Raw genomic sequence first — 27,946 nt, forward strand, 5'->3', positions numbered from 1 at the left:
AATACAATGGTCACAGGGCTGCTTTGTATTTTCATGCTTCCTGTGGCATTGTCTTGTAGATGGCCACATTAGCACAAAGTTTTGTCCCCATCAAATCACTTTAATCTGTTTTTGGTTCATTTCTTTATGTACTCAAAATATTAGCAGTCCGTTAGCAAGCTTGCCTTATGCAAAACTAATTTTTTTTCATTGGCCATGTCAAAGAAAATCTAGAGTATATTAAACTGATTGTTTTTTGTAGTTCTTTCAGATTAAAAGAAATATATAAATTTCCAAGACGTCACACTTTTGCATAATTTCTGGCAAGAGGTCTGGGTCGAGGTTACATAACGTGCCCACAATATTCTTTTGGTCATCCCTGAAGATCTTGCCAAAAGTATAAATATAAAACGTGGAGACGTAGAAATGCTCGCAAGAGCGGTTGCGAGCTTAGAAGTACGGTTAAAGGAAGGCAAAGTCGTCCTTTAGATTACCTTAACTATCACAAATGCTGTGAAACAATAAGGATTCAATATACAGTCAATCATTTAGTATGTGTTGCTCTTTTATTTGAAGAAAATATGCTGAGAAAGAAGGTATAAATCTAGAAAGAAGCTTGACAATTTGGTTTGCCTAGGCCAGGTCTCTTGGACCTGCTGGCTGTCCTACAAACATGCCGGGACCCGCTCAACAAGAGCATTCGTCCGCTCCTCTCCGGTCAGTGAGCTGGATGCAGTTTGGAATTCTTTCTCCAGATGAAATTGTGAGTTTCAATTTGTTTGCCCTACTAGAAATCTTGCAACATGTTCCTGCTAGGAAAATAGGGGACAGTGCTGTCGTCAAACGACAATAAAACTAGCTTTCAGAATCTGAAAAAAATAAAAAACATTTCAACAACCGAAATATAAAGAAATTTGCACAAATATTATTTCTCTTGAAGTGCGCGTAATCTAGCATGAAGAGATACACAAAAATGTAAATGTATTGACTGAAATATCAGCCGCCAAGCCAAAATGTTTTGATTTTGTTTTAGGTATAATTTTTTTATTAGCTAAATTGTCATCCACCTCACTAGGTTGCTTGGTTTGTAGTTCAATAATATGCTAAGAAGTATGCACTTAATTGACCATTTATGTATCGCCAATGCTCCAAAATGATGACATCGAATTGGAACTTTTTTGTTTATGATTACAAATTACGTAAATATCGCTGATGGGTTTTCTAAAGTACACAGTTATCTTGTTTTATCTTTTAATGTTGTTTACCAGAAAGAAATTGTTTAATTTACTTTCTAAATTGCAAATTGTTTAATTGTAGCAAAAAAGTAATTGTCAAGAGTATGATTATACAGTTTTGTTTTATGTTAGCAAAGTGATTATTTCACTCGAATTTGTCAATATAAATTTATTAAAATTAATACCTCCAGTGGCGGATTTAAGGGGGGGGGGGTATACCTCCAGTTGACCCTTCCTTGACGTGTTGCAGCAGGTCTGGCACCCTTTTTATGGTTTTTGTGTGCATGGACGAATTTAATAGGGGGTATAGGGGGTGCAACACCCTCCCAATAGTTCTGTGTCCTTCAGTCAATTTTGTTTCATTCGGTAAAAATCATTTGTTGGTAGTCAGTAACAAAAAAGAAACTCCAAGATTTTACATTATTTATTTTTTATCAGTATTTATCTTCTTATCAGTAGCGTAGCGGGGGGAGGGGGGTATTCTCAAATGTAAACTTACGTTCCAAAAGTATTGGGGCAAGTTCGAGTTTACTTTTTTAATGGCAAAGATTTTAACAAAGTCTATCCAAATTTGTTGCATAAAATGTCTTCGAAATTTTGAAGTTTGTCCCAATACTTTTTTTACATAAGTGTATTTTGAGCTAATCTCAAGGGCATCAACGCAAAAACTTTTTGTTCGCTTCGCTCGCAGGAGAGCCTCGTTGTTCAGTAATTCCCCTCATTTTGGGGTTTGTATAGAAATGCATTACGTTCTTGAGACATTCCTAATAGAATAGAAACTGAAATGGTAAAGCAGTCCAATCCTTTAAAGAAACTGGATTCTGAAATGCAATTTTGTTCCAAGGAAAACGGACTTGGTTTAAAACTTTTAAAATTTTAAATCACTTTTTACATGTAGAGATTCCTCGCCTTACACAATTCAGGATATAAACATTAATGGAATTGTGAAGGAAATAGGTAGTTGTAGAATATGGTCAGCCACCTATGACATTGAATAAAGGGAAATTGCCACATATAATTGCCCTGGCTTTTTCAAACACACTTACAAAATGGGTGTTTTCCCAAACTCCTAGGGTTTTCATCAGCAAAAATATTTTCCTCTTTGGCCTACCAATCTTCCAACCCTGGCTACTCCAATGCTTCTTATCATCTTTACCTTCAAGTTAAAAACCAAATTTTATAAATGGGCATTCCCATCATTTACCAGTGACCTGAAGGGTGTGGCACCAAAATTAATGTCTAACACCCCCAATCATTGTTGCTTAAATCCCCCCTGATTGTGTGCCCCTTTTGAAGAATGAGAATCGGGTAAAAATGGTTCTGAGACCGATAGGTTAATTTGCTTCAAGGATTACCTCAAAGTTATGTTGTTTATTCCAAAAATGGATTTAAAATATTGTATACAGTGTACTCTCATCATATATTTTTGGAAATTTTTCAATGCTCCCACCACCAACTGCCTCTCCTTCAAGTCTACTCTGGAACCGCCCCTGAATGCCTCTACATGACAAGTGTCCAATAGACCAGATTTATTTTCAAACCTGGTGTTTTACTGTCCATTGTTGGCAAGTGTCTATTACTGGCTACACCACAAGCTCAATATTCACATGTATAAGTATAAAAGTTAATGCAACTTGAAGAAGTTCATTCTATTTACAATTATTCCCTAGAAACGTATGTCAGCTGCACTGATCCGCTATCCAGAAACTATGGAGGCAGGAAAAGCAAAGCTTGGTGGCCTTATGGATCCAAGACAGGGCGTTATTGATAGAATGGTCCGCTGTCACACTTGTGCAGGGAATATGACAGAATGTCCAGGTCATTTTGGTCATATTGAGCTTGCCAAGCCAGTTTTTCATGTTGGGTTCCTGTCGCATATTGTCAAGTTGCTTAGATGTTTTTGCTTCTACTGTTCAAAAATGCTGGTAGATATGGTAAGCAAAATAAGAAAGCTTTGGTTGATGCATAACCACTTGCAACGTAACAACATTAATTTCTAACCAATCTTTCTATGACCCATTTATTTTTGAATCAGACTCCTTCAGTTGTAAAATGAACATGCATTGGACTAAAGCAAAATTTCAAGGGGGAAAGTATGGTAGAAGCAGGTGAGCTACAAAGCCTTTGAATCTTGAAATATGTCAATTTTCCTACTTGACATTTATATCTACAGTCCTAGTAATATTAGGCATGTGATCACACGCACACCCCTCCACACATGCCTAAAATTCCTGAGGCGTGCTTTTTATCACACATGCAGTTCCACGTTTTGAATTACCTTTCTTTTTTCTCTTTAGTTTCTTTTAATTTTTTTTTATTTTCTCAAAAATAATTTTTAATTTCTTTTGTGTGGGTTGTATTGATGGTATTTCTAAAGGCATTTGAACTCTTCAGCCTGGTTTCCATTTCTTCCTTTTTGTATGAATTTGTTCTCTTGCTCCTTTCTTTTTGTATTTTCTTGAACACATTACCCCAGGCCACTCTGTTTTGGTCAAAGTGATAACAAAGGCGTTTCCATTGCTCCATATTTATATCTGTTTTAATATCCTTTGCTTCAGCTCTTTTTGAAACTGAGATTAAATGAACTTTGAATAACTTTGGTTTGTTATCAAATGACTCTGTTTTTGAGCGTATTAATGGAACTCAAAATTTAAAAAATATCTGTTGTCGTTCGAAAACAGAATAATGGCAACAGGGCCTTAAAAACTTGTATCCTTTCAGTTAAATTATTTTGTTCTCAAGAAACTTCTTTTCAAACCTCATACTCTTTTTCAAACAATGATACACACCTTCTAATACAAAGATGACATCAGGTCTCCATTTTATGGATCGCACATCATTGCATGCCTAAACTTTTCAAGGCATGCGATTACCAGCACGCCGACAATTTAAATATTACCAGGACTGTATCGATGACAAAGGATTCATTATCTGACACCCTTTTTGTGCCAGCAGTTTATGAAAGAATTCTATTCTATTACTGTCCTTTCAGATTCTTTGTTCTTCTTACTGTCATGCATTTATTTTACGTATTGTGGTTATAAAGAATATTTTTGTCTTTTTCCATCATTATAGGAAGCATTCTCATTATGCTTCGTGATATGCATGAAGTATATATATCTTTTAAGATTCTTTTAAGCTAGAAGTAATCTGTTAAATATTTTGTATATTCATTTCATTCAGTCATAAGATTAATATTTGATCAAATGTAATTATCAAAATTTTTATAAACAAAATTTTAATTTTAATTTTTCAGAGCAATCCAAAGCTTCAAGAAATAATTTCAAAAACAAAATTGAACCCAAGAAAGAGAATGCAGCATGTGTATGATTTGTGCAAAACAAAAAGTGTTTGTGAAGGTGGTGATATCATGGACCAGCAATTTGATGCAAATTTGGCTGGCCAGGATGAACAGAGGGATACAAAGAAGGTGAAATATGATTGTGTCTTTAACTTCAGTTAGGTTGATTATTGCATAAGACATCAATAAATATTAATGAGCATTTGATATTTTGTGTTCAAGTGAACCCTTGCAGATATAATGCATTACAATAATAAAAAACAGTTTGGTTATTCTACAGACTGCCCTCTTAATGTTAAGAGGCAAAAAAGCTGATGCCTGCTTTTCTTGCACTGACAACAATGTGTAGTTAGGGAAATTTCTTTTTGACCACATAAGATAAACTTAAAAAGTAAATTGCTGTTTGTGATGCTCATTCAGCAGATCATTTATATGCTATTCATATTTAACTCAGCTGCACTTGTTGTTGGCCTCATTCATCTCAGCTCTTTTGAGAAATATTTGATGTTAAATAATGTAGCAAAGAAGTTTAACATCTGTATTTGCGGGTTTGAAATGCAGAATAGATAAGATTGTCTGTTTTTAGAATCATGGTGGATGTGGAAGATACCAGCCCAAAATTAGAAGGCAAGGACTTGATTTATCAGCTGAATGGAAGTACATTAATGAAGATTCACAAGAGAAAATGCTGGCATTAACCGCTGATAGAGTGTATGAGATTTTCAAAAGAATTTCTGATGAGGAATGTGAGCTTCTTGGAATGAATCCAAAGTTTGCTAGACCAGATTGGATGATTGTTACTGTTCTGCCAGTTCCTCCTTTGCCTGTAAGGCCAGCTGTTGTGATGAATGGGACAGCACGAAACCAGGTATCATTTAGTTTTCTGTATTTTATATATCTATCCAAAATAAGGAACTAGTAGCCATTTTCAGGGGGTAATTATGTGGTATTTATCTATGTGTCAATGCAAAGCTTTTCAATAAAACCTGACTTCCTACCTTTACAGCTTCTATAGTTTAGTCATACTAGCTGGAGGTTCTTTGTCCTTCTAGAAAAAAATTGATAGCATTTCCAGTCAGCTTCTGTATTTATTTCTGAAAAATAAAATTTCTTCTTCAGTATTAAAATCTGATTTTAGTTGTGACTAAGTTAGTTGTAGATTAATGCAATGAATTTGCATTTGTCTTCAGATCAATGTTTTATGGAGAGAATTCTAGTATTCAGTAATTTTTGCTTCATTGATTTGGTTTTAATCAGTATGTCATGTTTTTTCATGTCTTGCCACATCTATCAAAAACCTTCTTATCAAATTTCTTCCAAGGATGATCTTACCCACAAACTAGCAGATATTGTTAAAGCCAACAACCACTTAAAGAAGAATGAAATGAATGGTGCTCCAGCCCATATTGTTGCGGAGGATCTAAGAATGTTACAATTTCATGTTGCAACATTGACAGACAATGAGCTGCCTGGCTTACCAAGGGTATGAGCTCTCAATATCTTATTAAATACAGTGGTTGAGAATTCCTATTTTGACCACCAAAAAGGCTGTTAAGCAATGTAGCTGTCATTTGTGGGGCTTTTCAAGTATAGTACTGGCCAAGTGCATTTTGCCAATTAAGGACATTCAAATTCTTTAAAGGATATTTCAACTTCCTGAAGCATCAGCCCAAAACACTTGAAAGTTGGGGTTGTTTTGTCACCCATCCGCAGGAACTTTGTACAATGCCCTTCTTTTTGTGTTGGTGTTGAGTCGTGTATGCAGATAAAGTATCTTCTTGCTATAATCCTCCCCTTTAATAAGACAATCATCTCCTTTTTAAATAAGATTGCCTACCATAATGTACTCTGTACTGCCTGGAAGCCAAGCAGCTGCAATTACTGAAGGTAGTATTGAGAGTTTTTGCTTTGATAAGACGCAGGTTCACATCAGGTATAGCTACCAGAACCCTGACCTGTGAAATCTTGTCTGCTTGCACCTTTGCTTATAGTTGATATTGATAATATAGATGTTCAATGATGTTTACTGTTATTCAAATACCTTGCTTGCTTGCACTCTTGCTTATAGTTGATATATTTAGTTGAATGGAGATGATTGAGGGAAATAGATAAAGCATTCTATTTGCATGCTACCCATTTTTATGGTTTACTGTGCCCCGTTCTTTTGCTGTGAAATTTTTCTACGGTATGTAAGGACGATTTCGAAATATCAAGAACAGTAAAAGAGAATGTTTTTAAAAAGATATTAATCCAAAGAACAGAGCTGTCTATTACAGCTCTCTTTAAACCAGCTCTGCCCTTACCCATAATGGAGGTGACACCCAGATGTTCGACAATTGTGGTTTCATGGAGATTTTTGAAAGTTAAAAAGCAGAGAGGTATCAAGGGTACTTTAAGGAGGAAGTTTACTTGTAGAGATTGTAGATGTATTAGGGAGTTGTATTGGAGAAGAAAGCTATTTGAAAACATGATTACCACTTTGAAGCATTTGTAAGACAGGGATGCTTTGACTTTTATGCATTTCAAAGCAGCCATAGAATACATCTTAGCTTAATAAACATCTGCCGGATGATTAAAAGTCGAAGAAAAAAGATTTGACAGGTGTCCTGTTTAAATATATTCCAGCTCGTTTACCTTTAAATTGAATTAGCGTGGTGTCCAGCTTTAATTCCTACTATTGCTTTCAATAAAGCATCGGAAGTATTCCTTGATGGCGAGTCTTCAATGTAAATGAATGCAGACGGTTTTGTCAATCTCTTGTGTATGAGTTTAATTGCTCCAGGTATCAAACGGCAGGTTCTTAATGCGGAGAAATGGTGCTTCATCACAGTTTCTAATTAATGGTGCAGTAAAGCTGTTTGTGAATCCTTGCAGTTTATTCACAAGATGTGATTGGCATTATGAACAAAGGATTGTAGATCTATATCATTTAGCCAGCTCTTCAAGACTTGACAATAGTTCTTAGGGCACGCTTGTATGCCTTTTGAAGAATTGCTTCTCATTTGTCAAAAATCTTATAGAGTAGCATCGTTTACAGGAAACTGAAGTGGTCGTCTAGATTCGCTGTGTTGCTCCGACCAGACGTTCTACGTCACTATACATAACTTTCTTGTGCAGATTTCACAAATAATTATATTGCGTGAAAGCTTGAGGTGCATGCACCGTATTGTTATACAGCACTGTGAAAGTGCAGAAACAGATGGTGTTCCAACATCAGTTACCAGTGTGTAGTTGATGTTAGCTTCGTAGAACGTTCGCCGCTTGAACTGTTTTTTTAGTATCTTCATACGAGGCTCGGACGCTAGAGCATCGAGGAAGTGGTCAGTAACAGTTTGCTGTTGACGTCCTGTTGTTCAGTTATCAGAACCTACGTCAGGTATTTCAAATTGCGAGCAAAAGGATTTATTTAGCTTTTGCAATCACAAGTTTTCGCAAGCAAAAGTAAACAACGAAGTTTACTTGCATGGGTTGACACTGGTATCGTCAAATTTTGCATTTCTTGTTTATTTGATCTGGTTATGCCATGGTTTTGCGAAGTTTATAACGTTGGCGGGTTTTGATGCATTCGTGTAAACGTTTGCTGGTTATCGATGAAAGCTGTTTGTTTGAACACAGGAAAGGTCGAGAAAGCCTGTGCCGGGATCTTGTGTAGCTTGATCAGCGTGTTGTGGATAAGATGAAATAGCTGTGGAGAATAACTTACAAAGAAAAGTTGCTCGCTTCAAAAGAGGCAAGATTTCTCTTCACAGCGAGTTGATTGAAATTGGCCTTGTACAACCAAATTGAAACTACTGAGAAGCATCTTTGTAATTCGCAAATTAGTCATAAGATTATTCAAAATGACAATGATTTGGTCATGAATTTTTAAATCGATCCAGAGCTAGAATCTGTGAGTTCTTGGCAATGATTCGCTGCTTAACATGCATTATATTTATCTGATTTGATGCCTTTGGGCTAACTGTTATGTAATCATCGATAAAAGACATAACAGTGAATTTTCGGCTAATGAACGTTGGTTCTTTTATTTCAAACGAAGAGTTGATCAAGATCGTTACTGTTTTTGTGTATAGCGAAATCTGCCTGCATTTGAACTGATTTTGGTTAAGTTGATTCAACGAACCAAGTAGGATTAATGTCTATATGCAGTTGTTCTTGAGCCGCCGTTGAATTATTAGAAGCTAGCAAGACGTTTTCAAGCGTATCAACAACGTTGGATTCTCCTTTCATCTTGTTTTTGTTCTTCTAAAATGCCATATTATTCGCGGAATGTTCATTATAGACTGGCAAAGTAGCAGAAATGTCGGAGGAAGGTCTCCTGTTCAACGTCATTGTCTCTGGCATAATTTCTATATTGGGAACCTTTGGTAATGCTAGTGTCATGTATGTCTTCATAAAGATCCCTTCTCTTCGCACAGTTAATAACATATTTGTCATGCAGCTTGCGGCGATAGATTTACTGAAATCATCTGTAGTAATACCAATAAAAGTGGCAAATCATGCCAGAAAGAAGTCGTTTATGGATCCCACGGTATGTCCCATCGTGGGCATGCTGCGAGTTATTTGCTCTTGCCAGTCGGTCCTGCTTCTGGCCGCCATTGCAAGCGTTCGCTTTTGGAAAGTAGTGCATCCTCATAGATTCCACATCGTATTTTCGAGAAAAAGAACTATTGTTTATAGCCTTTCACTAGCAACTGGCACAATGCTATTGTCTCTTTTGCCAGTTTTTGGTATTGGCGAATATGCATATAGCTCGTCACACGGCGCCTGCTTTGTAAACTGGTCATCGAAGAACATAGTCTTCAGAAGTATCTATTATTCAATCAATGTGGGCATAACCCTTCCTATATTGGTTTATTGTTACTACAGAATATACAGGCTCTTGCGGTCGCATAGATCTAGGGCGACGGAGATACAGGATAAATCCATTGTTGCTCGTGATCATATTCTCGATTTGTCAAGACCATCGGTGGGTGACCTTCAAATTCCTGCAGGACGTGAGCTATTGAGAACCGATGCTACAAAATACAGTCCCATCCAAACGAGACATTCACCAGGCCTACGCGAGCGTTTGAATTCATCTAGAAGTGATAAGCTAAAACGAGGCCGTAGCGACTTCGAGGTAGCCGTCACCAAAGTGATGTTCATAATTGTTGTCGTTTACGTTGTGTGCTGGACTCCAGCTTTAGTGACCAATATTTTGAATTTGTCAAAAGTTGTTCAATTCCCAGCTGATTTTTTGCTGCTAATTGTTTGCTTGGTGGACCTTAAAGTCGTTCTCAACCCGTTGATCTATTTGCTTAGTCACAAACGGTTTAGGCTGCGTGCAATCCGAGCCTTTGAGCAGTTGCATAAAGATTAGCTCTTGTTTTTACCATGATATGGCATCATACATAGCCGAAAATTTTTCTTCAATTATTCATACATGAGATTGAAGTCAAATATGTACGTTTTTGCAGGAAGATGCGTCTACCAACGATAGTACTAGCGGTAAAATAAGTTTAGAAACTTCAGTACTTTGAAGATAGATACAAGTGGTACAGAGCATAAGACAGAACGTCTTGTCAGTCACAAGGAGAGTAGTATCAAACCCAAGCACTTTGTTAAGTTTCAGAGGATGAACAGTACTTTGATTTCGCTTTTTTTTATATCATCTTAGGGTTCGGTCTCTTGTAAAACAATGCCTGCATACGCTTTCGTAAATGTGAAAATATCTCATACGCCAGCAGTTTGGTTTTTGCATCATTTCACCTACGATATACTAGACCCTTTTGAAAACAGGTATTGCATTGGCTGTCTAGAAAATTCACGTAAATTATTGTTTTCACACTCGCTGTCTTCATATCGACCCTTCATCTAATAGCGTTTTAATACCCGAACATTTATAAACATTTTTTTGGCTTTTCCAATAAACTCTTTTTATAAGAATCCGTAAATTTAAATTGACGCTGACTGTTCTTAATTCTTTCGAAAATTTGAGGCTGGATTGTTCTTAATTTGTTCTTAAATTGATAGGGTGTAAGCAGTGCAGTTGCTAGGTTTTTGGCTCTAGGGAGGAGCTCAGTTAGTGAGACAACCTTCATTTTACGACAAGTTTGAAAATTCACCAAAAAAGCACCCAAACAAGGCTAATAATCCTCCTTTTTTAGATAAAACGTTGCTTAAAATTTCAGCTTACAGTACCGCAGTCTCAGCTTGTTCTTAATTTGTTCTTAACTTTCAACCAATTTTGAGGCTGGTGTTCTTATTAAAATTGTTCTTATAAAAAAGAGTCTACTTGACCATAGCTTAATCAAAATGCGCTTGTAGGCATAATTTATATTACATTATGATAAATTTAAAAAGGGTTGGCGTGATGAAAGCTGCAAAGCTAATGATAGCCAATCATTAACATAAACGAATATGGAAAATTAACTACAATCCCCAACAAAAATAGTCGAGACTTCCAAGGAAAAGGCTTTTCCCTTTGAGAAATAACTGATCCCTTCACCCGATTCGATGCTGAATCGATTTTTAGAAGCATAAATAATAGAAATCCTAATCCTACATTGAGTCGAGGGGAAAGGGTGAATTTCTATCTACGGGGGCAAATTAAAGTAGAAATTGCAAACTTGTATTTGTCTCAACAATTTTGTCAGGGATTGTAGATACTCATTTTTCAAGTTTTCAATGCGAATGGTTTCGTATTAGCAGAGAGGGTCTTCTTAGAGAGTTGAGATGGGGTTTGACATTTAAAAACGTTTTCTTGAAGCAGTAGACGCAGGGTGAGTGGGTTCTGATTGTTTATTCTACGAAGCTGATCAGCTGCAGCCAATATCAAAGAGTAAACCTTTAAATATAAACAGATGTCCCCTATTGTTTGGAAATCGATAATCACTGTTATCCGTCTGCAAAGCTTAACATGCATGATTCGATTTCAAATGCCTTTGCCCGTCGATGCCGCAAATCCTTAGCTCTCAGCAGTTTGTTTACGCACCAACAATGAATCAGACCTGTAAAATCCCCTACTCTTGATTTATTTCAGTAAGCAGTTACGCTGAACAAATTTCTGATTAGAAAATTAGAGCAACTTCTGCTCGTACTTGAATCAGGAAGCGTTCAGAACAAAGTTGAAAATATAAAGGCTTTTCCCATAAACCATGTCATTATTCTGTTAAGATTTTGATTCCATTGTCAATGTTTGCTCATTGTAAACTTTTATGGCCTTCAAATTAAGTTAAAGAAAATCTGTAGTCTGCAATATGTGGTCCCTTTTTATAATAAAGAAATATATGAAAGTGGTCATCTTTCATTAGTTTAATAGTCACTTTTTTCAATTCCATTGCTTGTTAGTGTAATGATTTATGCATGAAAAGGTTCAAATATGAAGATGCTGTTTTTCTTAAAGAATGTTATTCCAGGGGCATTTCTCATTCGGCTACAGTTTGTTGTTGATATCACAAAATCTTGGACCTTCAACTAACACCATTCCCGTTTATACTTAATTTTTCCTTAACATTCATAAATATTTGTGTGCAACATGAAATGTCGATTAAGGAGACGTTGGCAGTTTAAAACTTTGAATTTTCTTTTGAAAAAAGCGGTAGATGTCGAGAATAGCTGTTGCCAGAAAGTTTGTCTAACACGAAAATTTTCTCTCTAACGAACTCGAAAAACGAACTCGCTCTTCCTGAATCAATGGTTTGAAAGTCAGATTATAAGTTATTAAATTGGAAAAATGATGTTTAAGAAATTTTTTGATTTTAAACAATTGTGTTCAGTTTTTAATTATATCTGTTGTGTCTTTTATCGACGCTTTTGGTTTTTTTCGTGTAAACGTCGGCATTTGGCATGAAAGCGTTAAAAAAGTAATTTTTCAAGTCCTATTCGCCAAGTTCAAGGTACCTTTAGAGATTACATTGAAACAATTAATGAAATATGGATAAGCTGTTTTTTGATAATCTTGGTTTCCCATTCTTGGAACTGTTTACGTGCATATTGTGCGAAACGCGCTTTTTGTAAGAGAAAATGGAAGGGATAAAGGGATGGATTTTGGACCTTCTGGAACTAAAACGAATGGCGGGAATTTAGTTGCATATAGCATGTTCAGTGTTATGTTAAGGTACAATTCATTGAGACAGGCGAATTGGTCTAGGCCAAACATGGTATTTTTTATATAGTACTAATGACAAATTAGAACCGGTGTTAAATCAATGCTGCTGTAAACAAGAGTCAACACTGACATACATCATCAGAGTACCCAACACTGTAATATTATGTATGGATACTGTTCAACATTTTGTTTCTCTCAGGATGGAAATTCTTGCAAGATAACCAATATAACTCTCTTGATTTGCTTGATTTACAGGCAGTGCAAAAGTCAGGCAGGCCATTGAAGTCAATAAAAATGCGATTGAAAAGTAAGGAAGGCCGAATTCGTGGCAACCTCATGGGAAAACGTGTCGACTTTAGTGCTAGGGCTGTAATCACGCCCGATCCAAATTTGGATATCGATCAAGTTGGCACTCCTAGGACCATCGCCATGAATCTCACATACCCGGAGATTGTAACGGCGTTCAATATTGACAGGTAACTACTGCACAATAAATTATCAGTCAGTTTCAATTTTTATCGAAAATATATATACCCATTCTTCGATCCACATTTGGCTATGTTACTTCCTAGCTAAGAGTTTTGGACCTATATTCTAATGTTTTATACTGTGAATAATGTCAGACGAAGAGCTTTGATGAATTATATAATGTTTGTTTTTTTCAAAACCATTACTATACTGCTTGTTCTCAAAGTATCAAGCTAGTACCTTTTTAATTAGGCAGGGACGTAAAAGAAAGCTTCATAAAATTGTGTGTTGTACGCTCTTTTCTATAGGTAAAGCCATTTAGGATACTCATCCTTTATCTTTGCTAGGCTCCAAGAGCTGGTCGCCCGAGGCCCAACGCAGTACCCTGGTGCGAAATACATTATTCGGGATAATGGCGAGAGGATCGATTTGAGATTTCATCCTAAGCGAAGTGATCTTCATCTGCAGTATGGCTACAAAGTGGAGAGACACATCATAGACAACGATGTTGTTGTGTTTAACAGGCAGCCAACACTTCACAAAATGTCCATGATGGGACATAGGGTAAAGGTCTTACCCTGGTCTACGTTTAGACTGAACTTAAGGTATGTACCGGAACTAAACTATGTTTCGCTTGGTTTGAGTTTAAAAGATGGGCTGGAACGTTCCTTAAAAGTGTCAGATTCTTTTATGATTCACAGACCCTCAACAACTGTTAGTTTGATATGTTGATATTTTTACCTAAGATGATTGGATTTTTCTAACACTACCAGGCTCCTTGTCTTCTATTAATTTTTCGTTGTATCTAACAGCTAAATCCGTCGATGATTGCAATTCAAATCTGTAGGGTTAGTCAGGATTAAAAAACGAAAAGAAAATATATTCATAATGTAATTATAATGATGTATTTTTAGTAGGTTCAGCAAAGTGAATTTGAATCACAATATTTTTTTGCCAGTGTGACAACGCCGTATAATGCCGACTTCGATGGAGACGAAATGAACATGCACGTGCCGCAGTCGATGGAAACGCGCGCAGAGGTATCAGAATTGATGATGGTGCCACGCATGATCGTCACGCCGCAGTCAAATAGACCTGTTATGGGAATTGTGCAGGATTCACTTTGTGCCATAAGAAAGTTCACGAAAAGAGATGCTTTCATGGAAAAGGTTCGCATTTTATGCTTTTTTATGACGGTCTTCATGACTCTCTAGAATTGTAAATTAAAAGAGGGTGACTCAGGGAACTTGAGAGAAATTGCGGAGAAATTCGGGTTACAGAGTAACGCACTCAAAACTGTTGAACATTTAATACTATTTTTGTGTATCAATCTTTTCTTAAAATCTGATATTATTGCCCGCAACTCGCACGCGATAGCGCGCGAGTGAAGGGCTTATAGTCTGCCCCGCGTATAAGTAGCATATGGAAGCTTCAGTTCATGTTGTCAGCACTTTGTCAGCAGAATTTGTCACTTTTCTGCTGCCATGACAACTGTCAATCAATTTCATTGTCAATCAATCGGCTTTGTCGAGGAGGTCGTTAACCACCACCTCTTTGTGCGGAAGGGAATTATCTTCGGAGAGTTGCTCTGCCAAGACTCTGTTAAAGGCCTTCGGTTTTTTTGGCACGAAAACGGTGCTGCATCACAGCTCGGTTCTCCGCAATGGATGGAAGTTTTGATTCGAAGTTTTGGGAATCAAAACCAGTCGAATGCCACACCTTTCTCCCAAAAACTCGACACCGTACGAGCAAAAGTTATGATTGTCGTGATTATAGCCTGTACATCGCTGTACGAATCCTCTATCGCAATCGATTTTAGCTGTACCCGTTCTATCACGTGTCCATTTTCATACGTCTTTGCTTCACGAAAACGCAAAATAAATGTCAAACCCTAGAAAAACTTCATGATTTTCAAAAGGGCGTTGGACTTAAATGCAAACTGAACACCAAAAATTCTTGATAAAAAGAATAGTTTAGCATCAACTATAGCAGCTGTTTTTAATAAAATTGTGAAAACCCAAGATGGTGTCTTCTTCGAATATCCTGACCTAAATTTTCAAAACAATCATTATCAAGGAACTAATTGTTTGCGGGCAGTACTAGCAAGAGCTATTTCTAGTTAATTTATATAAATGATTTTAGATTTGATAGAATAATGTTTTAAGTTTGCTAGAAGTATGAAGGGCTGTTTTTTATAGGATTTGGTGATGAACCTGTTGATGTGGATGAGGAACTGGAATGGGAAGGTTCCTGTTCCAGCCATTTTGAAGCCAAAGCCTTTGTGGACAGGGAAACAGATATTTTCGCTTATTATACCTGGTCGAGTGAACTGCATCAGAACTCACAGCACACATCCTGATGACGAGGATAATGGGCCTTATCGCCATATCTCTCCAGGAGACACCAAGGTAAGTTTTCTTTCATAGTTTTGCGTCTCACGTGTTGTTTTTTTAAAGCTTGGCAGGTAAAGCGACAATTGTTACTTCAATTTTTGTTTAAAAATAATGCTCTGATACTTGCAAACAATCTTTTGGTGAGACAGAATTTAATAAATGGCTTTAAAAAAGCAAACATTTGGAAACATACTAAAGCTTTTCGTCTGACACTCTTCAGAGTATAAAACGTCCTAACATAGATCGTAATGCCTCTAGTTTCTAGAACAAGACGAAATTGCTGGCATACTTTATATAAAATACTAAGATGACAATTAACCTATGGCTTAGTTGAGACTTAGTTGAGCCAACAAATTTTGTGATTGAATAAAAGATGCATCGAACTTTCTTTGCATTTTCTTATCTGAAGTTTAAAAAGAAATAACTGCAGCAAAGAAGTGCCTCAGAAGGCGACAAACTTAGAAAGAAGAGAAGGATTATATATTCCCTAAGCTTGCAGATGTAATTATGTGTTTACTTTCGCTAGGCTGTCTCTCCTCAAAGGCAATGACACGGATATTTGAATTGCCAGCGGACGATATTAGCTGGTAGATTTGATGCGTTAATAATTTTTTGCTATGAACAATTGTGATTTCTCAATTTCAGGTCTTGATTGAAGACGGAGAGCATGTTGCTGGAATTCTTTGCAAGAAGTCACTAGGAACTTCAGCTGGATCTCTGGTTCATGTTGTTTATTTAGAGCAAGGCCCAGAGACTGCTAAAGAATTTTACGGTGACATTCAGAAGCTCGTTAATAACTGGCTGCTGGTGGAGGGACACAGTATTGGCATTGGTGATTGTATCGCCGACTCAGAGACGTACAAAGAAATTCAAGACACGATAAAGAAATCAAAGGTGAGGAACATTCGTTTTTGTTGATGGAATTATAGAGACTACATCAACACCATTCATTTGCACGCCTCATGTAGAACAAAACAGACCAATACTGAATTCAGAAGTAGCGATGGAAAACTTTCCCTTATAATTTTTTCCAACAACGAAATAGCGAATCTTTGACAGAAATAACGCTGATATAAACGTTTTTGTTTCAAGTCGTCTTGGTCAACTAACGCGTTGTTAACAGCACAAGCTTTTAATTTGACAACGTGCGCTTCCATATATTGTTTCTCAGGGACCTGGGAAATTTATACTAAAATGCATGTTTATGCGGCTATTTGTCAACTAAAATATGTATATTGTGAAGTAGTTCTGTGGCCTTCCTTTTCATAAATTTTTCTTTAATACGTGCTTTGATTTTTCATTCAATAGCAAGAGGTCATTGAAGTTATCGAGCAAGCTCACAATAACCAACTGGAGCCAACGCCTGGTAACACACTGAGACAGACATTCGAAAATAAGGTGAGTGCTCACTTTGAATCTATTCTGTGATTCTTTTCGCTTGATAGCGATTTGCAATAATCTATTGGTCTTAAAGATTCAATGCTTGATTCTTTAGAAGATTGAGTGCTTTGATTGCTTGATTCTTTACAAAATTTAGTGATTCGATCGCTTGATTCTTCACAAGAATTGCTTGATTCTACAGAGACAGAAAAGCTTTTTATTTCATCATTCTATTCCACTGCCATATCAGATTTTTTATTGCCCTTTTTCAGTTCGTCCCATTTTTTATGATTGTTATTTATCGTCTATTTCATGGTTTAATTTCACAAAATAAGATTTTTTACTGATTGATAGCAATGTAATAACGATTTGTTTGCAGGTCAACCGTATCTTGAACGACTGTCGTGACAAAACTGGTGGAAGTGCACAGAAGAGTTTGTCAGAGTTTAATAACTTCAAGTCCATGGTGGTAGCAGGCTCAAAAGGATCGAAAATCAACATTTCACAAGTAATTATCTCCACTGATCATATCGTCATCAATTATAACCTTCTTCTTCATTTATCAATCATAGTCATGAATCATAAGCTATCATAAACTGAAATTTTCAATAATCATTTTATCTGTGTCATTTCTTCAATTTTTTAGCAATGTTAAATTTTTATCGTTATCTTGTTATGGCTTCTTTCCCCTTTTCATATCCCCTTATTTATGGACATGTTTGTTTCTCTATAAAGGGGCCTATGCTGTATTGTATGCTGAACCTCTGTCTCCTTTATTCTGTAGGTTATTGCAGTTGTAGGCCAGCAGAACGTTGAAGGTAAACGTATACCCTTCGGCTTCCGCCATCGAACCTTGCCTCATTTTATCAAGGACGATTATGGACCCGAAAGTCGTGGCTTCGTTGAGAATTCATACCTTGCCGGTTTGACCCCCTCTGAATTCTTCTTTCATGCTATGGGAGGACGTGAAGGACTGATCGATACTGCTGTCAAAACAAGTGAAACTGGTTACATTCAGCGTCGATTGATCAAGGCCATGGAAAGTGTTATGGTTGCCTATGATGGCACTGTGAGAAACTCTAACCAGTATGTTGTACAGTTGTGTTATGGTGAGGATGGTATGGCTGCTGAATTTATAGAGTTCCAAAATCTTGGTACTCTCAAACCAAATGACACGACATTTAAGCGAAAGTTCTATTTTGATGTCAGCAACGAACGGTAGGGACTCTGTTACAGCCGTTTATTTTGCGATATAGTTCCACTCAACACAAAAGTTCAATGTCTATCTGACTTTAATAGCTTTAACTACACCCCTTACTTTTTTCTTGTTTACCCAACTTCTAATGTTGTTTCGGTTTTTGTCTACTCGGTTTTCAAAATATATATCTATATGATTCTAGTACCGCATAACTCTGAACAAGAATAAGAATACTTATCATTAATCTAAAATTCTTTTCAGACGTTTGAAGAATTTTCTTCAAGAAGACATTGTCAAAACTGTTGGTGAAAACGCGGCTACGCTGAACGAATGCGAGGATGAATTTGATCAGATGAGAAAGGATAGAGAGGTCTTGCGACAGATCTTCCCTAGTGGTGAAACCAGGGTATGTTTTACGTCGAACAGCGATTGTGTATTTACTTCTCACATTGTCTTTTCTTTTACAAAATTTAAGAATTTAAAAGGCTGGTATGTGCATATCAGTGTCTAGAAGAAGGCTCTGTTAAAGGAAGTATAGGTTTGTTTGATGGTTGAGGTGCTGCTAATAGAAAAAGAAAAACATGACAGCATGCGTTCATGTCTTATATCGACTATTTTTGGGTAAAAAGGGAAACCAGGGACGGGGTAGGATTTTGAGCAGCAAAGAATCTTACTGGACCAGTGATGTCAGTTGCAGGTAAAGGGGTTTATGACTGATCTACACCTAAGTATCAAGAGAACATTTATATTAAGGGGGGGGGGGGAGTTGGGGTTGTTTAATTAATGGTACATTTAGTTATCGTCTTGATTGGTGCAAACATGTTAAGGAATTCCATTCACGATATTAACGACATAATTAAACTTTGTTATTATCCAATCCGAAATTTAGCCAAGTACAAGAAATATATTATTGAAGCCCGTCTGTTTGTGTAGGTTGCATTGCCAGTGAATTTGAACAGGTTGATTTGGAATGCACAGAAGACTTTCAAAGTCAACACGAGGCTGCCAACAGATCTTCATCCATCCAGAGTTTTTGAAGGTACATGTTTATATAGACCCTAAAAAATGAATTCAAAAGATAATAAAATTATTCGTAAGTTCAATTGTTCTGCTTGGAAGTTTGAATATTGCCAGAATAAGCAACAAAACGAATTGCAAATGTTTATGAACTTCCAATTTAAAGAGATAAGTTTGAAATTATAAGAAAAAGTAGGTTCTATATACAAGGTTTTTAGTTATTATCGATTGTTGATTTGGACACTTTGTGTTAGCCAATAGTAGTATGTTTATTGGTGCAAAATCTGTCTTGTAAAAACATTGTCGGTAAACTCAAAGCTCTTGTTGAATCTATAGATCGGTCTTATAGGCAATTTTGTATGCACTTGTATGAGTGAAACAGTCCTGTCCAGCTAGAACTAATTCATTGTAGTCTTACCAACTCGTTTGTTATTATCCTTACTTTTTAACTGAAAATTTATTGACATAAAATGTTCTTTACTCAGGTGTGAAGGAATTGGAAAAGAAATTACTTGTAATCAAGGGAGAAGACGCAATCAGCAAAGTTGCTCAGTACAACGCCACTTTATTGTTTAATTGTTTACTGAGGTCTACTTTGTGTGCAAAGAGAGTTATTGAAGAATTCAGGCTGTCGAGTGAAGCATTTGATTGGCTTCTTGGTGAAATTGAAGCAAGATTCAATGTGTCTCAGGTGGGTATCTGTGTGTTATTCTCGAAACGTCTAAATTATGTTTCTTTCAAATGCACAAAGTCGTTATATGATTGTATTAGTTTTTGCAATGGTTACTGTAGTCAGCAATATATTTGCCTATTTTGTTAACATAAAGAGAACTTTGCACAAGATGAGTTGATTAGGACCAGCTATGCGTTCGACCTGGGTGGCATTCGACTAAGGCGACATCAAGTTTAATATAAGTCAAGAAATAGCAGGTTCCCGAAGTGCTTTTTGGCTCAAGCGAGTTGTCTTGAACAAGATTTTCTGTTTGAGGTAACATACATATTCCCCAAATATTTTCTCCCGGACTCTTGTTACACCGTTCTAAGCATCAAACATAGAATGGCGAGACTAACGAAACTAGTGGTTAATTATCCTAGGTCCAGCCTGGAGAGATGTGCGGTGCCCTAGCAGCCCAGTCACTTGGTGAACCCGCCACACAGATGACACTGAACACGTTTCATTACGCCGGTGTCTCCGCAAAGAATGTAACACTTGGTGTACCTCGACTGAAGGAGATCATCAATGTATCGAAGAAACCAAAGACTCCATCACTCACCGTTTTCTTGACGGGACAAGCTGCCAGAGATGCCGAAAAGTGCAAGGTACATGCCCATCATTAATTTTTATAACAGGGTTTGATATTTCCTTTGTTAGATAAAGTCGAATTGTGGTTTTGTAACCGTAATAATCGAGGTTGTAGAAGCGGGGTGACTGAGAAAGAAGCAGAGAATCCTACTGTTGTTGTTGTGAATATTACGGGCCTAAAGTTAAAGACGCGCCAGTTGTTCTAATATGAGTATATGCATAGGCCAATTGAAGATATCATAAGAACGACAAAGTGAAATTCAAAGTTACACGGGTAAGTGTCGGTTATTGAATCTAAAGAAGTGGATAATTTGTAAATAATCGGCATCCAGAAATAATTTCGAGGACTAGGTGAAATTCACAGATTAGTAATGAGAACTAGAGGTTTTGCTTGTCATTGAATCCTGTTTTCTCTAGGAAGTAGTAATTTAGTAGTAGTGTGAATGCAAAGAAAACTTATTAGGAAATATTAACGAAAAATGTGTCATCCAAACGTGTGTAATTGCGGGCAAATTAATGTAATCAAACAATGAATAGTGCGTAATATGAAGCATTCAATTTTGTTCTGTTCACAGGATGTTTTATGCCGGCTGGAACATACCACACTTCGCAAAGTAACTGCCAATACAGCTATATACTACGACCCCGATCCTCAAAACACAGTGATACGAGAGGACCAAGAATTCGTCAATGTTTATTATGAAATGCCGGATTTCGACCCGTCTCGAATTTCTCCGTGGTTGTTGCGTATAGAATTGGATCGTAAGCGTATGACGGATAAGAAATTGACCATGGAACAGATTGCGGACAAGATCAACCAAGGCTTTGGTGATGATCTCAACTGCATTTTCAATGATGACAATGCTGAGAAACTCATATTGCGAATCAGGATAATGAACAGTGACAACAAAATGGCCGAGGTATGAATGAAGCGCTGTGTTTTTTCCATTATATCACGAATTAATTGTGCTTTGTTATTGAGGATTGTCAGGTCTCTTGATAGGAAATCTTGATTCATGAGAACAGTAAAGCCTTTGAGATGCAGTGTTTTAAGAAACTCGGGCCTGATTTTGCTTAATAAGATAGAGGCATTAAAGAAAAGATTCCCGGACAAAAAAGGTTGAGATTTTTTTTAAAAGGTTGCTTTTTTCAAACATATAAACCCCCTTCATCTGCCCCTGTCCCTCCCTCTGCCATCCCCACCTGCCCTCGCCACCTGCCCCCGAGTTTCTTATTTCTATTTCTTTTACGTTAGTTCATAAGGGCAATCGGAATCTGACGTCATTTTATTGCTTCGTAAGCAATGACCTCACGTTACTGAGCCTCACGTTCCAATAAATAGAGCGAAGGATTTTCGAAACAAACCTGGAGATTTCATCATAACGAAGGCAATGCTTCTTCTGTTTCATCTTGGATTTATGCATAAACATATAATGCACACATCTATAAAGACACTTGCAACTACGTTTTCAACCCTGTTCTACATTTTATCTGTTATTTCTCTTTGAAAGGAAGAGGAGCCGGTTGACAAGATGGACGATGACGTATTTCTCCGCTGCATTGAAGCCAACATGTTGACAGACATGACTTTGCAGGGCATTGACTCCATTGCAAAGGTGTACATGCATTTGCCACAGCAAGATAGCAAGAAAAGAATCATCATTAACGAAGAAGGCGAATTCAAAGCTCTCCAAGAATGGATTCTAGAAACCGATGGAAACGGCCTCATGAAGGTTCTTGTCTTGATTTGCCATCGATTACTTCAACACTTTTTATATATTTTTGTTTTTGTTCGTTTTATCATCAAGGCTCACTCTAGCGCTAGCAACCTGAGACCCAGAATAAGCTTTGCAAGCCTCCCTAGAAAATCTGCTAAGCCTCGAAACCTAGCATTAAAATCTTAGCAACCAACATTGGGTCAGATTTCATGTCAAAAACAATGTCATAGATTAGAAAATTCTTTGAGATTATATTGCCTTTTTTGTTTTTGTTTGTTTATTTTTGTATTCATTATATTTTTGTTTGTAAAAATTTGTCTTGATTATATTATTTAATTTCGTTGATGCAAACTAATAGGATCGTGGTCGTTTTGTTAAATTTCGTCCTTTATGTTTACGATATGTTTCAATTTAATGACAATAATTTGGTCACCATATGTAACAACCAAAACACCATTTTAAGGGTGACGGGCTAGACTCCCAAGAAACATTTTTTGATTTTTAAATCTACTTCAAACACCAAAGATGCTTGAGAAAGGTTATTAACTTGCTTTTTTAAAAGCTTATTTGTATCCAGCAAAATTCTGTTGTATTATGTAGCGCCGCTCTTAGATTGCTATTTGCTGTAATACTCTGCATTCAAGTTTGATTTCTCATCAAACTTTTGATCTTTGATAATGACAATTTTTTAAAACAGGTCCTTAGCCAGAGAGATGTTGATCCAGTCAGAACAACGTCCAATGATATATGTGAAATTTTTGCGGTAAGTAACTAGCTATTAATTTCTTACAGCAAAATGTAAGATATTTCAATTTTGCTAGATAGCTCAATCAAGCTAAATGTTGTTCATTATGGAGAGAAGAAACTGAATAAGTAAAACAAACTGCATTGGATTTTGAAAACGCAGTTGAAAGTCGAGGTTATCCAGGGAAAAGCATCTTTTTAACCCCAGCTATCTAGCAATCTTGCTAATAACACTACATCTGACTGTAGTGGCAACGGTACATTATCATCCTACTATATAACTACTTTCCTATACGTAGTCAGTTGAAATAATTCAAAGCCTTTGTACAACTCTTTCTGCTATTATACCTGTTTAGGTTTTGGGTGTCGAGGCTGTACGAAAATCAGTTGAAAAGGAAATGAATCACGTCATCTCATTCGATGGCTCATACGTCAACTATCGTCATCTTGCCTTGCTCTGTGATATTATGACATCAAAGGGACATCTCATGGCCATCACACGTCATGGTATCAACCGACAAGAGGTCGGTGCACTTATGAGGTGCTCCTTCGAGGAGACGGTGAGTTTCAGCTTAAATCTACATTACTTGCTGGCTACTCGCTTTAATTTGTTTGTGCCGTTTTAAAATATCTATCAGATTTTTGATATCAGTATTTACCTCTTTAACATCTTTAGGACCCATGAGCAATTTTGTTTGTTGCAGACAGGGGTATTAGAAAACCCTGTTGCCCCCAGAATCTAGTCTTCAAATGACAGTGAAGCTCCTTTAACAGACAACCCCTAGTACTCTGCTCTTTCAAACAATGTGAAAATAGTTTTTTCAGATATTTCTTTGTAACAGTTTTAGCATTTTGTGGGTAACCTAGAAACACCGTACGACAAGGAGCTATACCTCTAGTTCTATACTTGATGAATGTTTCACTGCAGGAGTGTAATAGAAGCAGGCTTTAATTTATATCTCTGTGTGTTGATTATTGTTCATGTAATATTTTGAATAGGGGGTATATTATTAATTTTCCTTAGGTCGACATTTTGGTTGAGGCAGCTATACTTGCAGAGATGGATCCATTGAAAGGTGTCAGTGAAAACATCATACTTGGACAATTGCCCCCGATTGGGACCGGGAGTTTTAAGCTGATCTTGGATGCTGCAAAATGCAAAGAAGGGATGGAGGTACCGCTAAACATGGAAGGAATGATGATGGCTGGAACAGGTATGAGCATTTTAGATTATTAAAGATGGGTTATAAAGCTTTTTTAAGGTGTCTTGTACTTAAAGCCTAGCCTAGGAAGCCGTAATCCCCAAGAAGAAACTTGCTTTCATCGTTTATAAAGATGCTGTCTAATAGTTTCCGATGTTCCATTGTAAGATGTTCTTCTTATCGGTTTTTTATTAGGGACAAGTATTACATAATGAAAGAAACAGCGACGAAGAAATGTTATGGAATTCTATTTATTTTTCCTTAATTCCTTGGGCTAAAAAAGGATTTAAAGTTTAATAGAATGATCGCACATTGCTAAGCTCTAATGTTCATAGTTGATAAACCTGTTTTATGAACTATAATACAAATGTGATATCAAGGATTAACAGGAATGTCTATTCTGTAGCAAGGAGAGCTGAGAACTAAAGGAGAGGAGAGCTAAGAGGAGAGCTGAGAACTTAGTTGGCCTTAATTAGCTTCTTTATAGCTATAAGACGTTCATTTAGTACGCCATCTTTAAACAAATTATTTATTATTATTAATATTATAAACTGTTTCCCTTTATAGAAATCTGTAACCAAAGTTTTAAAATGTATATTGTTTATGGATATATCTTATTTTTTCAGTAACAGGAATGTTTTTTGGAAATGTGGCCTCTCCAACAAACATGATGTCACCACAATTGACCCCATGGAATCAAGGGTCAACCCCATCCTATGGAGAAGCATGGAGCCCAGGATTAGGCAGTGGTATGACACCTGGGGCACCAAGCTTTTCGCCCTCAGCTCAGTCAGATGCAGCGTTCAGTCCAGCCAGCGGCTTCAGCCCTGCTTGGAGTCCACAGCCCATGTCCCCAGGCTCTCCTGATGCTTCACCTTACATACCAATACAGTCTAAACGTGCAATGAGTCCAAGTTACAGCCCAGCAAGTCCTGCTTTCCAGCCAACTTCACCAATGTCGCCTGCCAGTCCGTCCTACTCTCCAACATCACCTGGGTATTCCCCAACCTCTCCAGGTTACTCGCCAACTAGCCCAAGCTACTCTCCAACTTCTCCATCATATTCTCCGACCTCACCTTCGTACAGTCCTACTTCACCATCCTACAGTCCAACATCTCCTTCCTATTCTCCAACAAGCCCATCGTATTCTCCAACTTCTCCGTCTTATAGTCCAACCTCTCCTTCTTACAGCCCGACATCACCTTCCTACTCTCCCACATCTCCAAGCTACTCTCCAACAAGCCCATCGTATTCTCCAACTTCACCATCTTACAGCCCAACATCTCCGTCTTATTCATCACCAGGTTATGCTTCACCAAGTTCTCCAAAATACTCTCCAACGTCTCCAAGCTATAGTCCAACGTCTCCATCATATTCCCCAACATCTCCTTCTTACTCTCCTACCTCTCCATCCTACTCGCCATCTTCTCCTTCTTACTCTCCCCAATCCCCATCTTACTCTCCAACCTCTCCATCTTACAGCCCAACTTCACCGAAGTACTCCCCCACTTCCCCAAAGTACTCCCCCACATCACCAAACTACTCCCCTGCTTCTCCTCACTACTCCCCTTCGTCTCCAAAGTACAGCCCTTCTTCTCCAACATACAGTCCATCTTCACCATCCTATTCCCCTGCTTCACCAAAATATTCCCCCACTTCACCTGCCTATTCCCCAACATCCCCATCATATTCTCCAACGTCACCAACCTATTCCCCAGACTCTCCAAGATATTCTCCATCATCTCCAGTCTATTCTCCCAGCTCTCCAAAGTATTCTCCTACCTCTCCAAAGTATACCCCAACCTCTCCTCAGTACTCACCTTCTTCTCCAAAGTACAGTCCAGCTGCTCCAGACTACAGCCCTTCAACACCAAAATACAGCCCGACAATGCCCGACTACAGCCCAGCGGCACCACAGTACAGCATAACGTCACCGCAGTACTCGCCGATGTCCCCGCAGTACTCTCCAACAGGCGTAAAGCGAGGTTATTCGCCGAGCTCTCCTTCTGAATCAGAAGTTTCCGAAGAACCAATTAAGAGAGCGAAGAAGGAGGGACGTGGCGATGTTGCATTTGAAGACAAAAAATCGAAAAAAGCCCCATATATTGGCTAGAGCGGTAAACACTTTATGGTAAATACAAAAATTTGCTAGTAACGGTTGGACAAATGAACTAGCAGCAGCAAGTAGCAGCAAGAACACCTATCGTTCTCGTAAGACTGGTTTGTTAATATGGGAAGTAAGCGCCGTTTGAGCGTAGCATCTACTAGTCGGAGCGGTGTTTTTATTTTGAAAGTATACACTGAATAATGCGTTACGTCATCGATAATTTTGCTTTACGTTAAACTTTGTAAACAATAAAGGCAGTAACGTGCGGGAACATGCAAGTTGAAAATCTTGTAAGATAGCGGCATCCTTATCAATTGTTACAGCATTATACTGAGCAAATCAAGATTTCTAGTCAGAATGCAGTTTTGTGTATCTAATGCGTTTCCAGCACATAAAATTGCCATTTTGTAAGTAAGTTGCTCGTAGTTGGTTTTGTAATTAACTATAAAACAAAATGACAGTCAAACCGATTCTCACACGACATTAACCTTCGTCAAGAGACTGGATTTGCAAACTCTGGATTGACAAACTAAAGAAAAGAGCTGATGAACTAAACAATCAATTCGTAAGGGATTAACAGTATAATAGTCATTTCGAGTAGGGCCTCCGAATGCCCCCCCCCCCAATTTTTTGCGTCTGATGCCCTGTTCACGCGTATCAACCTTGTTATTGTGACACAATGACAAAGCCCCCCCCCAATTTTTGCGTCTGATGCCCTGTTCACGCGTATCAACCTTGTTATTGTGACACAATGACAAAGCCCCCCCCCCCAATTTTTGCGTCTGATGCCCTGTTCACGCGTATCAGCCTTGTTATTTTGACACAATGACAAAGGCCCCCCCCCCCAATTTTTGCGTCTGATGCCCTGTTCACGCGTATCAACCTTGTTATTGTGACACAATGACAAAGGCCCCCCCCCCCCAAAATTTTTGCGTCTGATGCCCTGTTCACGGGTCTCAACCTTGATATTGTGACACAATGACAAAGCGGTTTCCATTGTTTGCGCTGACCTAATTATTACCGCCCAGAGTAATGAAATGTCAAGAAGGTTTAACTGTCAGTAGCTTACAGGTTGTATTATTCAAATGGCATATTGGATTGAATGAACGCTTCCCAATCAATTATTTCCATAAATGCGTGAGCCCTATTGTTCATTAAGGTTTCGCACCCCATACAGGTATTATACGTAACCACATCGAAATTGGAGATTCCTGTTAAGCCTTTTGTTTTTTATCGAGTCGTTATATGACTGATGGTAAAACAATGCAACGTCCTCAACCTGCCTCACCCAAAAGAGCCTTGAACTAGAGAAGAAACAATGACGTGGCTAGGAACGGTCGAGGGGGCAATTTCCTCTCAAGACTCCTTAGTGTTTCTATATTTCAACAACATTTTTACTAGGAGCAAACGATTGACCTCAAGCTGAAGTCCATCAGAAAACGTTTTGCCTAAGATTATCCCAATTAATGTTTTTGTCAGGCAGTAATCTACTTACAGTTACTTGCGATAAATACCTTTGGCTGCTAGCTGAGACAAACAAATCTAAAGTAAGATTATCGGGCAGTTTGATATATCGATCAGTTAATCCTCAAATCAAGCATCTAGTTAATTTGGATTGCGTAAGGGTAAGCAAGTCGTTGTTTTAGAATTCGTAGTTTGTTCGTGTATCTGCGTTTTTTGTAAGCTAAAATTATAATCTGGTGTATGCTAGTCTTTTAAAGTTACTATTTTGAATAAAATATTAAAAACCATCGATTAATTTCTTTTTTATGCTCCTCGTTTTATGATTTGCTTTATTGATATCAAAATAGA

At 37.6% G+C, this 27,946-nt stretch overlaps 2 protein-coding genes across 2 annotated transcripts; both read left to right on the plus strand.

Moving 5' to 3' along the window:
* The first annotated feature begins 391 nt into the window (after positions 1–391).
* LOC135684165 (DNA-directed RNA polymerase II subunit RPB1) lies at positions 392–27,885 on the plus strand. The gene is made up of 23 exons (XM_065199593.2): positions 392–742; positions 2,885–3,148; positions 4,471–4,644; positions 5,102–5,383; positions 5,837–5,998; positions 12,860–13,080; positions 13,420–13,677; positions 14,031–14,241; positions 15,271–15,480; positions 16,111–16,359; positions 16,774–16,863; positions 17,225–17,353; positions 17,630–18,063; positions 18,305–18,449; positions 18,977–19,082; positions 19,546–19,751; positions 20,156–20,380; positions 20,939–21,283; positions 21,875–22,096; positions 22,779–22,844; positions 23,182–23,385; positions 23,850–24,039; positions 24,654–27,885. Exons 1-23 carry the CDS (start codon positions 653–655, stop codon positions 26,138–26,140), a joined length of 5,970 nt encoding a protein of 1,989 aa, XP_065055665.2. The 5' UTR covers positions 392–652; the 3' UTR covers positions 26,141–27,885.
* Positions 6,007–12,853, plus strand: LOC148957699 (rhodopsin-like). Its single transcript, XM_089115143.1, has one exon. The coding sequence runs from the start codon at positions 8,813–8,815 to the stop codon at positions 9,872–9,874; it is 1,062 nt and encodes a 353-aa protein (XP_088971269.1). The 5' UTR covers positions 6,007–8,812; the 3' UTR covers positions 9,875–12,853.
* Positions 27,886–27,946: the final 61 nt, after the last annotated feature.

The sequence above is a fragment of the Rhopilema esculentum genome, chromosome 21 (genome assembly GCF_057945365.1).
Source record: "Rhopilema esculentum isolate cy_ngs chromosome 21, ASM5794536v1, whole genome shotgun sequence".
Lineage (NCBI taxonomy): Eukaryota > Metazoa > Cnidaria > Scyphozoa > Rhizostomeae > Rhizostomatidae > Rhopilema > Rhopilema esculentum.

Bases quoted from the DNA above. Each gene is read 5' to 3' on its own strand.
- LOC135684165 (XM_065199593.2), top strand. From the start codon at position 653: ATGCCGGGACCCGCTCAACAAGAGCATTCGTCCGCTCCTCTCCGGTCA. The intron at 4,645-5,101 runs GTGAAATATGAT...GTCTGTTTTTAG, and splicing joins AACAGAGGGATACAAAGAAG to AATCATGGTGGATGTGGAAG. The intron at 19,083-19,545 runs GTACATGTTTAT...TTCTTTACTCAG, and splicing joins TCCATCCAGAGTTTTTGAAG to GTGTGAAGGAATTGGAAAAG.
- LOC148957699 (XM_089115143.1), top strand. From the start codon at position 8,813: ATGTCGGAGGAAGGTCTCCTGTTCAACGTCATTGTCTCTGGCATAATT.